At 39.8% G+C, this 13,927-nt stretch overlaps 1 protein-coding gene across 1 annotated transcript; it reads left to right on the forward strand.

Annotated features, from left to right (window-relative positions):
* The first annotated feature begins 2,879 nt into the window (after positions 1 to 2,879).
* ETS2 (v-ets avian erythroblastosis virus E26 oncogene homolog 2) lies at positions 2,880 to 13,281 on the forward strand. Its single transcript, XM_009704804.1, has 9 exons — positions 2,880 to 2,954; positions 6,000 to 6,120; positions 7,990 to 8,109; positions 8,562 to 8,762; positions 9,485 to 9,568; positions 10,355 to 10,597; positions 10,741 to 11,004; positions 11,693 to 11,811; positions 12,782 to 13,281. The coding sequence occupies exons 1-9, from the start codon at positions 2,883 to 2,885 to the stop codon at positions 12,995 to 12,997; spliced, it is 1,440 nt and encodes a 479-aa protein (XP_009703106.1). The 5' UTR covers positions 2,880 to 2,882; the 3' UTR covers positions 12,998 to 13,281.
* The last annotated feature ends 646 nt before the right edge of the window (positions 13,282 to 13,927 follow it).

Genomic DNA, 13,927 nt, shown 5'->3' on the forward strand with positions numbered 1-13,927 from the left:
GGATCAGCGCCCCGAGGGCGGGCGGTTGGCTCTTAAACCCATCGGTACGGATTTTGTTTGTCTGAAAGATTTGCCGTTTAAAAGCAAAACAACAACAGGACACTCACTCCCCGCCACCCCCCCAAAAAAAAACCCAACCAAAACCCCAAAACTAAAAAAAAAAAAAACCCAGTGAAGATACATTGCGGACACTAGCATCATTTAGTTCTCCATGTGGATGATTCCCAGCTGAATCCAGCTGTGGGCAGGCACCTGGCTATTGCTGAAAAGAAGTTGATCAGAATTCAGGAGTATTAGTTAATAAGTGCCTGATCCTGTTGACCCTGTTCTGGTTCACCCACTCAGCTATGCGGGGGTGTTGAAGAAGGTGTCCTGCCAGTTAAACCAATTATAGCTGGCAAGGAGCAGTCATCAGCATTAGTGGAGGAGTTGGAAGTGAGGCCCTGTCGCACTGTGATGTGCCATAATGTCTTTTCTGAACTTAAACAGCAGCTTTCCAAGTCCAGCAGAAAGCCAACTTTAACCCTTTGTGACATGAAAAGCCACGTTGCCTTTCCTGCTCCCCTTGTCCTGCGGTACCTCTGTAAGGGTTTCGGATCTCAGGGCTGGAAACTTGCACTGCAGATGGGGAGAAAGCTGATGTACGACGAGCAAAGGCTATAGGAATTGGTGACGATGTGAGAGATTTGGCTGGAGGAAGAACAACTGGAGTGTTACAAAACACGCTAAAGATCTTCGTGTGTTACTAGATGGGATCTTGATGTCTCGTTTTTTTGTAAGCTGGGTAGTGCACGAGGCAAGGCCACAGAACAAACGAGCAGCCTAGCATAGAGAAACAGTGACTTGGGTTAACGAGCGATGCCATGTAATGAAGACTTCATATAAACCTTTTGTCTTGGGACCCTAAACGTTTCTAAAGAAACAAACAAACAAACAAAAAAAAAAAACAGGAAGGAGAGAATCCCGGTCCTTTTAGTCAATGGGGAAGTTCCTATCAGGATTCGTGTAGAGGCCAGGATTGCACCTGAAAGTATCAGAAATCTTATTTGTAGCCCTAACAGGATCAGATCTAAACTTACTGAAACTACGTATAATGTTCTCACAAATACTTTCCGATTGGTAACGCTTAGTTATCCCTAGACACCAGAGCAGCTTTCAAAGGCAAAACAAAGGGTGTTAGAAATTGCTATATACTTTTTTTAAAAGCCCAGCTGAGTGCAAGGATAAACAGTTGTTTAAACTGTGGCAAATTTAATGAAAAGATTAGGATGCTTGCTGAGTGAGAACCATGCTGTGTAAAATTCTTTGCTGCTCAATGAGATGTGTAATTTAGATCAAATATTTGTACGTGCTATTTGAGGTAAAAAACATCATTCAGTAGATTGCATTTTTGGGTAACATTAATTAAGTGTAAGTCGAATATTCCTTTTGTAGTCAGTTGATTGATTTTATTTCAATGATAAGCCCCGTACATCTGATAACAATGAAGTTGAAATGGGCCTTTCAGGTTAAGGACTCTTGATTTTTAAGTGATCAGCTATATAAAAGGATGAAAGGGTTCCTTGTCTTTGGATGTTTTTATTTTCCTCTTCGCTCATAGGGATGGCTTTTGAATGTGTTGTCATTTTAACAAGCTGAGGTTATTTTGTTAAGCCCCTAATCTGCCATCTTTTTCTGAATTTAAGTTTGTGTTTTGATTTCTCCTTGTGTTAACATGGCTAATGAGAACTTGCTTGTAATAAGTGATCACGGTTCTGTGGAAATATTTATGGTGTCTTATGTGACTATTTAAATTCAAATGCACGTTTTCAGAGAGTCTCGGTGGAGCAAGAGAATTTAGCCCAATGCTGTGAAAAAGGAGAAGGAAAACTGTTGAGGCAGAACTTACCGCAGTGTAGTCTGATCAGGTGTTGTTCACTGACACCTGAATTGCAGCATCACGATAAACCTGAACAGCGGCCATAAAACTGGCGTTATTCCTTACGTTTGATCTCTCCCATAGGTCAGTAAAAGGATATGAATCTTATCGCTCTTTTTGTTAAGTGTTATATAGGAGAACAGGTTATAGAGGCCTCACACAACCGTGTTCCTGGTAATACAGGGAATATGATATAGCCTTGACTTCAATAGCACGAACATATTGATGGTGGTCCCATTATCATCTCTTTAAAAAGGATATTTTGCTGCATAAACCCTTTTCAATTAAAACTTAGGCACTCTAAAGCTTTATAAATATGCTAATCCCGTGTTTACAAAATGTGCAAGATAACTAACATGGTTTAGGGATGCTTTGCCTAGCAAAGGAAGCAGGTTGCCAATGCTGGGCATTGGCTTCAATGATTGTTCATAAAAGGGTGAAAGGGGTGAATGTTAGTTCATGAAGGTGTTATCGCGGTGAGCACTGTGTCACTTCGCTTCCTTCCTTTGAAAGGCCAAAGTGAATCTTGGCATGTGAGCAGGAACATAGTAAGCGAAAATAACACAACCCCAAATGTTTAAGATAATGGGTGAAAGGTGGAAAATGTCTCAAAGCGATAGGTACTTGGTAGACAAAGGACTTCTGTAGGCTTTTCAGACTAACAGAATAAGGTACTAAAAGCCCTCACGTTGGGTATCAAAAGCTAACCATCCTCTTGTTAAAATTTTATGAAATGAGCAAACACCAGTGATGCCTGTGAAAGGTCTTCCAGTTAAAAGGCTGCTTGAGCAAGATGGGAATTGTGCCCTGCGTGGTCGGGATGTGAGCAATGAGAAGGAAAGCTCGTCCTGTGTCTCATTCCAAGAGCTGTTCTGTAGCCTGTACTGAAGCAGTGAGATACACCTGTTAACATGTCTGCTTTCTCGGTAGCAGCATTTTTCATGTGACCCCTTTCATTTTTCAGATGAGTGATTTTGGGATCAGGAACATGGATCAAGTAGCTCCTGTGTCCAACATGTACAGAGGAATGCTCAAGGTGAGTACTCTTGAGCTGTCACCTTCTAAACCCAACTGGGGCATCTCCCAGCTAATGCATTTATTGTGTTCTTATTAATGCTAGCACAGGAATTGTATAACCCTTCCAAGGTGAACACAGATATTCAGGTTTTAATTGTTTTCTTGTAACCTCTAATCTTCTAGAGTATTCCCACTCAGTTCCGTAGAGATATGAAAAGTGGAACTGAAATAGGAAGATGTAAATCTTGCACCCCAACCCTCTCCCCCAGGGAGGCTTCCTCCCTCCATCCCCCAAATTCTAAGAATTTGAAATAATTGAGTAAGGGGTAGACGAGAACTGAGCTCAAAGTCATTGGAACTGGTGGAACTTTTGCCTAAATAAAGGTTACAGGATTGGCAGTAGCGGTGGTCTTTACATCTTTAACTTGATGAGACTGGAGGGGGGCAGGGGGAAGGCTGTTCTGATACAACTGGTTAGGTCTGATTCATTCGAGAGCATTTTCTGGAAAAAAAAAAAAAGTAGGCTATTTCCTTACTACCTGCAATTATGTGAAATGGAAGTCCAATACATTGTAAGAAACAAAAGGTAGCTATTAAATATATTTTATCTTTAGATAGACTGTGTCTGTTATCTTGTTTTGAAAGGAACTTACAAATCAAGGACAAATGAGCAGCAGACTATAAAGGCTCAGTCTTTAAGGGCTTCCCTCCTCCCCATTCATGCAAGTTGCTTTTTAATCCCAGTATCAATTTTTTACACAGCATTGATTAATGTACACCAAATAAAGGTTAGGAAGACACTTTCTGCTCTCACCAACTTTGAGGAATGTCCGTGTTTTGAAGAATCAGTTAGTGAGACTCTGATATGTTAGCTTCTCTGATGTTTCCTGTCCCTTTTTAGCTTTTTCTCCTGCCCACAACAACAACGAAGTCCATAAGAGATCCCCCAATTTGACAGCTGTGTGCTCTGTAACACTGGTTGTTCGAAGCAGTTATTCAGTATTCAGTTGTCATATAATGAAGTCAAGAGAGACCTGTATTCTACTATTTTGTAGCTGTTCACATTTCTTTTTATTTTGTTCTGTAATAGTTACTCTTACATATGTCGAAAAGCCAAATCAAATGGTTGCATAACTGATAGGGCAAGCAGAATTTCTTCCCTTTTTACTGCTATTAAATCAACAACCTGCTTAAACATTAATTTTCTCCTTTCTGAAATATGAAACTAGCACAGTATGGATTTTACTCATTCACATGCCACAGCGTTTTTTCCACTGACTCAGGGTAAGGGTCAGCTATTTACACAAAACGCAGGAGTTTCCAGATTGTGTTGAAAGAACTTGCCCTTTCTTCTAGGTACTAGCGATGAGTCAGTGCTTTTATCTAGTAATGTACAAAGAATCTTTTACTAGCAGATTTGGCAATTGTTATTAACTTGTTTCATTCGGATGTGAGCCTTTTCACAGGTTGGCTTTGACTGTGGTTGTGGGGGGTACCTGACCCTACCATACACAATTTGTCTCCGCTGGCCAGTGCTCGGTGGAGATTTCTGAACCCACTTAACCGAGGCATGATATTGTTTACTTTACCAGCTTTTTCTTCTGTAGAGTCTATGCTTTCATAATGTATGTACTAAGATGCATTGCAGCTTGTTATAAAATACAACTTTAAAAGTATGATCCTTTGTTTCTTAGTAGGGTTAATGTAATTTGGGGAGATTGGAGGGGGATGACACACAGCACATAAAAGGCACCTGGTGCAAAAAGACTAAGCCACTTGAAACTTTGTGGTGACATAAAAAGGAAAGTTAGGGAGTATGAGGAAATATTAATACTCATTTGCTGTTCCAGAAACATAGTTCAGGTTGCTTTTGCATCGCTCGTGAATCCCACCCTGAAAAATCTTTGCCTGGTCCTCAGCTAAACCTTCGACCTTGGCATAAGCTGGCAGACCAGTGGATGCCTAAAACAAATAAACATTTGCAACTTGCCTTTGTCTCCAGCTGCCTGAAGTGCAGTGGCTGCTGCCACGAACAAGCTGTAGCTTTCCAGAACAATGTTCTATCCTCAAGTGCTTTTAAAAATCTCAGTGGCAACTTTTATCTATCTCTGCCTCTAGATATTACAGATATGATTTCCTTGTGACTAACAGGCAAGTTGCCTAAGTTGTTTTTAAAGTTGTTTCCTCCTCTGTTAACATTCCCTCTGCCCCCCAAAGGCTAATGTGGCTGGGGGGATCTAGCAAAAGTACTAGCATTTCTGGTACACACAATTGACACAAGTCAAGTTTGAAAGAAGTTAGGTTTTCAAAATGGAACTGTATTGAACGTTGTCAATATATCAGTAGAATCCACTTTTACCTGGAACGTTTTCATCAGTCCTGTTTATCCCATTCTGTATAATGAAACTAGCAGTGTTTCACTGAGCATTTGAGCACTTGAAAGGCTGCAAAATGTGGTAGCTGGCAAATCTAGTAACTCAGAAGTATAAAAGTCACAGCAAAGGAGTAACATCTTTCCTCAAGTCCTGTAAAGCTGGCTGTATAGCTTCAAGTGTTGTGGTTCAGATTAGATTTTTCCTTTAAAAAAAAAAAAAGCTGCATAAATCTACTACAGCTCTTGCACTGGCAGTTGTTTTTTCATAATTTACTGATCCTGCTTCTGCCATCAAGCATTCATCAAATGGATAGTCAATTTAAAGGGTTAAGGAAATAACGGTTTCCTTAAAATATGCCTGGTAATAAATAGGTAGATAGATATGCACACACATGCATTCTCTATTGTTTAGAGCCTCAATTACAGGAAAACTAAGAATATCCTTGGCTTTACTGTAACCTGCAGAACATGCCACCCACCTAGCACTGTGGTCTGAGTGTTAGTTGTCTTGTAGTCATGTACAAGAAGCTCTGTTATCATTGTGCTGATATGTCAAAGGCACAGGTTGACTGATTCAAGATAGTGGTTGTGCATGATCTCCAAATCTAGGAAACCTAACCCAACCACTTCCTAGCAATGAAGTCTAGCAAAATTCTAACTTTTTTTTTTATTTATTCTGTTGCATTACAGCGTCAACCAGCGTTTGACACCTTTGATAGCTCAAACTCTCTCTTTGCTGGATATTTTTTCTCACTAAATGAAGATCAAACGCTTCAAGAAGTGCCAACAGGATTTGATTCTACTTCTTACGGTAACTCTTCACTTCGTTCCTTAGTCCAGTCAGAAGATCAGAAATTTACAGGGTCTAGCTAACATTTCATGGCTGTACTCTTACAAGTACAACATGGATTTCCCTAAAAAGAAGTCTTTTGGTACACAGACTTCTTTGTATGTGCTTGATTTTATTCATGTGAGTCTCTGTGGACAGTTGCTGTTCTCTGTACTGAAAAGGAGTGAGAACTTGATAGTCTAACAGACTGACTGTCCATGGGAGAACCCTTAGTAGGTATTAAAGCAGAGCTAAGAGTTGAAAATTTAAAAAAAAAAAGTTTTATGTGTATTTAAACTTGCAAGATCTCAACCATAATTAAAATGCAAGTATTCTGCAAGCTCCTTTCTTGACCCTTTGGTGTTAAATCCCACTATATTTTACTCCATACCTTAAAAAACAGCGGTGGAGATGTTTACAGATTTATTTATTTGTTTTTTTTTTTTTTTTTTGGTGTAGGTCTATCTACCCATTGTTCTTTACAAATCCTTGCCTAAAATCCCTGACGAAACAGGGAGTTTTGTCCAAAATGTAGATATTTTACCTGATGCTGCCTTTATCTCCCCTTAGGGAAAGGAAAAAAAAAAAACTAACCAACCTCAAACCTCTGAAAACCACCAGTCCTTTGTTCTAATGTGATTCTAATCAGTCACCCGCTCTGGTCAGCAAAGCAAGTCCTAGCAGATATTGAGGATGGGTGTGGTAAAAACAGAAGTTCAGCGCAGGCTGGTAATGAGCTCCACTTGCTGGGTCAAACGGAGCCTGTAGATAGTCTAGGAGAACAAGAAGAGCCACACAGCTTCATGAACTGACTTGGAGTCTGCCAAGTTCATCACCTTTATGTACCCTGCCACCGTTACATGCCTCTAGCACAGCCGAGCTCCTTCAAATGCAACCTGTGAGTTCTCCGAGGCTGTCAAATGTTCAAGGATGCAGCAGTGAGTTGGTTAAGTTGTCTTCAAATTACCCTTAGCTTAATGACACCAATCACAAACAAAATATCAGTAAAGGTTTCCTAATCTGAAACATCTAGGCAGTGTGGTTGGCTTTTTTCGACTCAGAATTTCTTCTTTCAGAATAAAACGAGGCATCTTCTGGTGAAAATTACCCAAGAAGAAAGGCTGAGTGGAAGCCAAATTTGTCCTTAAATGGAATCTACTTGCAAATTTAAAAATCAGTTAAGCAGATTAGTAATTTATACTGGCATAGGATGGTACTGACTTTGGGGTTTGTCGCATTATTTAGGCACAGGGTAACAGCTCGTTACCAGTCACACTTGTTGGGTTCAGACGATAGAATAATCTATCGGACTGTGTACCTGGGTGATTGAGAGACGCGTGAGAAGGTCTGAAATCCAATCCATTGGAAAGCAGTGATAAATAGTGCAAGCTGGTTCTTCACAGCCCTGCTGTCAGTTACTTAGCTCTCAAACTGGATGAAGACTGTCTGGAGTTATAAGAAAGTCTGAGATCAAACTATAGGTGACAAAATAGGAATAAGCAGTCTCATACTTCCTTAAAAAAATAGTAAAGTTTCCTTGCAGCAAAGGCACTTTATGTAACTACTAAGAGTAAATGAGGATCTATATCATGGAAAGCTGCAAAGCTTTAATGTAGCATGATGCAATTTTATTAAACCAGTAGCACAGGGATTTTAGTGTTGATATATTAAATCTTTGACTTAATGGATCTACGCTGTTTGTTTCTGGGTTTTAAATACCTGGTTTCTAGCATCCTCTTCTTACTCTTGAAATAGTACAGCAAATAGCGCAGCAAAAACCTGTCACTTCTTTGGCTGGCCTAAAAGTTAATGTATCTTCTTTTTCCTCTGCACCCCTTTTCTTTCTTGTAGAGTCGAACAACTGTGAATTGCCTCTGTTAACCCCGTGCAGTAAGGCTGTGATGAGTCAGGCCTTGAAAGATACTTTCAGTGGTTTCACAAAGGAACAGTGTCGGCTGGGTATCCCAAATAGTAAGTGTTTTCTATTTATAAGCGCTTTTTTTAATGCTAAGGAGGAGGCTGAATAGCGGCTCTTTCAAAAGAGAAAGAATGATGTCAGTAGGAAATACAAGAATGGATCCTATGTGAATCTGGCACAGCTTGACTTGGAAAGGCCAGACTTGCTGGTACTAGAAATGGGTGCATGGAGAGCTCATGCTTTGGCAGCATAAGAGAGAATCAAGTAAGCTGAGGACATTTCTGATTACAAGTGAATGCAGAAGAAAAATAGAGGACTGTTTTTTGTTTAGTTGTTTTTGTTTTGTGTATTTTTTGTAAAATGCAAGAATACATTCATTCTAAATTCATTCAGGACTAAATAACTTGGGTAAACAAATTTTTTCATTCTCTGCTGCCTTCTAATGAAGATTATTTGACAAAGGTCAGGAGTTATCTCTAAATGCTGGATACTTTCTGTCTTGCAGATCCCTGGCTGTGGACTGAACAGCAAGTTTGCCAGTGGCTTTCATGGGCTACCAATGAGTTTAGCTTGGCAAACGTGAACTTCCATCAGTTTCTTATGAGTGGCCAAGACTTGTGCAACCTGGGCAAGGAGCGTTTCCTGGAACTGGCACCTGACTATGTGGGTGATATTCTGTGGGAACACCTGGAACAGATGATAAAAGGTAGTTAGAGCCAGAAAGAGCTTTTGTTTTAAGACTTTTCTAACAGAAACAGAAATAGGACTCTTTCAACGCTTGTTTCACTATGAAAGGCTTTTATTACATATGAAAACTCAAAGTGAACTTTAAAACTTGGTTAATAAAAGCATTATCAGAACTATTAATACATCCTTGGTACACAAAACACAGATGCCGATATTTGCAGAAATCGTTCCGTGTTCAGGCTGAGTACCTATTGCAGTCAGATTTTATTTGGAATAATCATTGAAATGACAAAATTTGTTCACTTCTTATTACAAGTTTTTGTTCCTTTAATGTAGTGGTTTGAGGTAATTCAGTGAATGAATGTAAAGAAGTCAAAGACACCTAGAGTTGTTTTAGGTGAACACTGGTGGTACCCTACATGCAGTTCCATTGGGTTTGGAGTTTAACATTCGGTACATACGTTAAGGACTTGGACCTTAAAACACACTGTAATTACTGTTGTTTCTAAGTTTTATGTTAAAATTCAATTGGTATGATGCTTTTCAAGCCTCTTGGAAATTGGTTAGGTTTTTTTGGTGTGGTTTTTTTCAAGAGAGAATGCAATGCAGTGTATTAATAAAATTTATGTGAACGATGACCCTAAAATACTCAATAGGGTCAGAAGCTTTTGGTAGCATACAGGTCAGATCTTTAAAACTGTAAAACCAATTTTTTCATTTTTTTTTTCCTCCTGTCCCCAGACAGCCAAGAGAAAACACAGGATCAATATGTGGAGAACTCTCATCTCACCTCAGTTCCTCACTGGGTCAATAATAATTCCTTAAGTAAGTATTTTGAGAAATTTGACACTTTCCATCTCTCAGTTTATTCTAAGCATGTCACAGATCCCAGTTTAAAAACAAACAAACAAACAAATCACCAGAATAGTTAATGTGCTTGAGGAGAACACTTGACTTCAATTGCTACAGCCTTCTTTCATAGTATTGTTTAATTGTAATCTAATTCATATCAGAAATCTTTTGAAGAGCAAAGGCTTTGAGAAAATCGAATTTCCTCTTGGTGTGCCAAAGCCTACATCTGTGGAGCAGAATGACCACTCCCACCCCTAGCGAACCAAGTCAAAAACTAGCATCACTGAGGGGAGCAGCAAGAGTTCTGTTGAGGCCTTTCTGAAGGCTGTGGAAGTGTAATAGAGTTTTTGAAAGTGTGTGGGACGCAGTGCTAGCTCCCTCAGATTGTTTGATTGGTGTCCAGCTCAACCTTATTACACCACTTAATGATGAGGGCCTTACTCAAAACCACTTAAGCTTCTCCAGCTTTTTCTGTAGCCCTGTAGTTTCCTTGAAGAACAAACAATAGACATATTTGTGGTCAGCAAGTTAGAGGGAGATTTACAGAATCTGATTTGGAACCCGTTAGATGGGGATCTTCTCACTGACTTTAGTAGCCTTTCCAGTAGGCCTGTAGCATCTATCACTCTCTTAGTATAGATTTTCATGGGGAAATTATTCCTTGGTGGCACAATTGTAGCGAGGTGCTGGAGGTGTATTAGTCTGTTTAAAGGTCTGCATGGAAAATCATCTAATTAATTCTTTTACTTCTTTCTTCAGCTGTTAATGTAGATCAGAATTCCTATGGTATGCAAATGCCTGGATACCCTAAAGCCCTCAGTTATCCCAAACAAAGTCTCCTGACTGACGTCTGTCAGACTTCCGCAGGACCGAATCTCCTCAATCCAGAGCAAGAGTTTTCATTGTTCCCTAAAACCCAAGCAGATGCTGTTGGTGTGAACTACTGTGCAGTTAATCAAGATTTCCCAAGAAGCAATCTGAACTTGCTGATAGATAATTCTGGTGAGTCATTATCTGCATGATAACTATGGGTCCAGGGCCATATTCTGTATGTCTTTTCCTCCTTTGCATAATTTACGTATACAAGCTAGACTGAGGGGGGAGAAAAAAACACCTAACACTTAAATTTTTTTTGCTTTATAAAGGTAAGCTTAGAGAACACGAATCTAGTGACAGTGGTGCAGAAAGTTACGAAAGCTCAGATTCGATGCTACAGTCCTGGAACAGCCAGTCATCGTTAGTGGATTTACAGCGTGTGCCATCCTATGAGAGTTTTGAAGATGACTGTAGCCAGTCCTTGTGTCTGAGCAAACCTACGATGTCTTTCAAAGACTATATTCAAGAACGAAGTGATCCTGTAGAGCAAGGGAAACCAGTTATACCGGCAGCAATTCTAGCTGGCTTTACTGGTAAGTAGTGAAGCAAAATGGTCACTCCTTTTCTTATGTAACGTCAGTATTCTCTGTAAACATGTACTATGGTGATAAAGTTGTATAGTTGCAAGGTATGCCTTACAACTCATGAAGAGTTCAATTTTAAATGCTACGAAAGAAAGTCTCATAGGACTATCCGTCTAAAGCAAGAATAGGCAGATACGTCAGAACACGTAAAAATGAAATGCACTTTTAGATCAGTTTGAAAAAGAAGGAAACTGGGACTGAGAGTTTCTGCAGGTGTTGGCTTGCCTGTTAAGACCTTGTTCCTGTAGTCCTTGCTGAAATCAGTTTTTCCTCTAGAACATTTGCAAAACCAAGGACTGCAGGATAAGCTCTAGAGCTTGAAATGCAGCTGATGGGAGGTGGGAGTGAGAGCTAAGGGATCTGTATGAAAGAGAAAGATACAGCTTATTTCAGACCCTGTGTTTCCATGAAAAAACTGACTTTTTTTAATTTTAACATGTTTAGGAGCAGATTTGTGTTATAGAGAAAAACCTTAGATTTCTTTTTCTGATATTATAAAAAGAAAAAAAAAAAGGTAAATTAGGAGTGTAATTACAAGATCTGTCCTGTGATACGAGTATGGTCACATACATTGGTTGTGGTAAAAGCTTGCAGAAGTATTAATTGTGGTTTCTCCCCGCTGCCTCTCTCTCGACAGGCAGTGGACCTATACAACTATGGCAATTCCTTCTGGAGTTACTGACTGACAAGTCCTGTCAGTCATTCATTAGTTGGACAGGAGATGGATGGGAATTTAAACTTGCTGACCCAGATGAGGTATGTGGCTAATTGTGATGAATAAAAAGATTTAGGGTCTGATCTGCCATCTGTGTGCCTACTCTTGAATATAAAGCATTTACATGATCAGACACTTGCTGAAATCTCTTTATCTGCAAATGCTTTATTGTACAGTCAGGATTGCGGTGGGATGTTCCTACCTCTCCTACCTCTCCTCCCACCCAGGCATATCAGCATTTGCTGGTAGTTAGGAGAACACGTTGTATGGCTTGAAACTTAAAGGTAGTATACAAAGTTAGTTCTTTTGACAGTGTAATAGTGTAGATTATCTTACTGGATGTAGTTGAATCGGCAATCCCTGGGATTGCATGAAGGCATGGGGAAAATGCACTCCGCATATCGTTGTTCTTTTAGATACGTAGCAAATGTGGTAGTACTGCTTTTGAAATATTTTGGGAACTTAGAGTTTTAGTCATTGAAAATAAATAGAATGCATTTTCACTTCCTGATACTGTTACCAGTAGGAAAGTTATTGTATTAAGAGATGCGATGTAAAGTCCACTGAAGCCTTTATTTAAAATAAAAAAAAAAGGGAGGAATCATTAACTCCAAGGAACTTCATATCATTCAACTTCCAGTTAAAGAGCTGTCCCATGCTGCTCAATAGCAAATTAACAGTTAAATGGTCTCTTCTTGAGAGAGGAGACTGTATTTCCAGAAACTTGATCTCCTTAAAGACATTTTTGGCCTATTCCCTACAAATAGGTACCCTTTTCATTGATACTTGCTATCGACCATTTCTCCTGAAGCTGCTGCTGCTAATTGTCTCGGAGCATGTTCAGTTGCAGGGTCAGTCACCAACTTTTCTCTTATCTGAGTTTAGGACATCCAAAGCAAATAAAATCCTCTGACTGAGAAAGGGTTTTAATAACTGTGTTTATCAGCCACCGACTAGAAGAACATGACTTGAATAAACACTCTGCATTTTGCTTTCTTTTTGGACTGACAGGTGGCACGGAGGTGGGGAAGGAGGAAAAACAAGCCAAAAATGAACTATGAGAAGCTCAGCCGAGGCCTACGCTACTATTACGACAAGAACATCATCCACAAGACTTCAGGGAAACGCTACGTGTATCGCTTTGTGTGCGACCTGCAGAACCTGCTGGGGTACACGGCGGAGGAGCTGCACGCGATGCTGGGGGTGCAGCCCGACACGGAGGACTGAGCCCGAGGACGTGATGCTGCAGGGGCGAAGCTCACGTATTGGGACTGTGTCTGGGAACAGTCTGCAGTCAGTTCTGGCTCTTCAGATGGGTGCAACTGTTGGGAAATAAGGACCTTAACTGATTTTGTAACCGGGGAGAGCTGGAAGGAAGTGGCCTTATTTCATCAGTGGCTTCGGGTGTTGCCATGTCAGGCACTTGAGCAGCATGGAAGTCGGCACAGACCCTAGCTCTGTCATGAAGACACGGAAATGCTCTCGGGTTAAGCATTTCAACTACCTGTACTGCCGTATAAAGCGTTTTGGCTACTTACACTGCCATGTAATAATGGGTTGGCTTTGAAACCAAAGGTTGGATGAGAAACCAGTGATGCAGCAGAACTATTGCTCACACATTTTAAAATACCGTCGTCCTTGCTTACATCTTACATCATGCAACTTATTTAAAAAAAAGAAAAAAACAACCAAACCCAAACTAATTTATTTTAAATGAGCAGTAAGGAGAATTGATATTAGTTTTGTTCTAAAGCACATTTTATTATTATTATTATTATTACTACTCCAGAAATGTGCTGCATAGGTACATAAACACTCTGTGTCCAAAACCAGATGTAGCAACCGTTAACAAAAAAAAAGGACCCTTTAAAGAAGGGAAGGAAATTCATACCATTTCAATATTCAGTTTGTATATATTCTGTGATTCTTTTTGAAACTCTGTAATGTTCCTATTTAACAGATATTGTATAGTGTAAATTAAACTAATTGTATGTGTGTTTTGAAATAGGACGAATGTAAACTTATCAACTGTTGGGTTTTTTTTTTTTCATGTTTGCCTAGGATATACGACCTTCTGCAAATATTTAATTGGCCTGAGAGACAACATAAGTGCTCAGTATGCATGCATATGGTATGCCTATGGTATGAAATGGGGGG

The sequence above is a fragment of the Cariama cristata genome, unplaced genomic scaffold (assembly GCF_000690535.1).
Source record: "Cariama cristata isolate BGI_N322 unplaced genomic scaffold, ASM69053v1 scaffold1620, whole genome shotgun sequence".
NCBI lineage: Eukaryota > Metazoa > Chordata > Aves > Cariamiformes > Cariamidae > Cariama > Cariama cristata.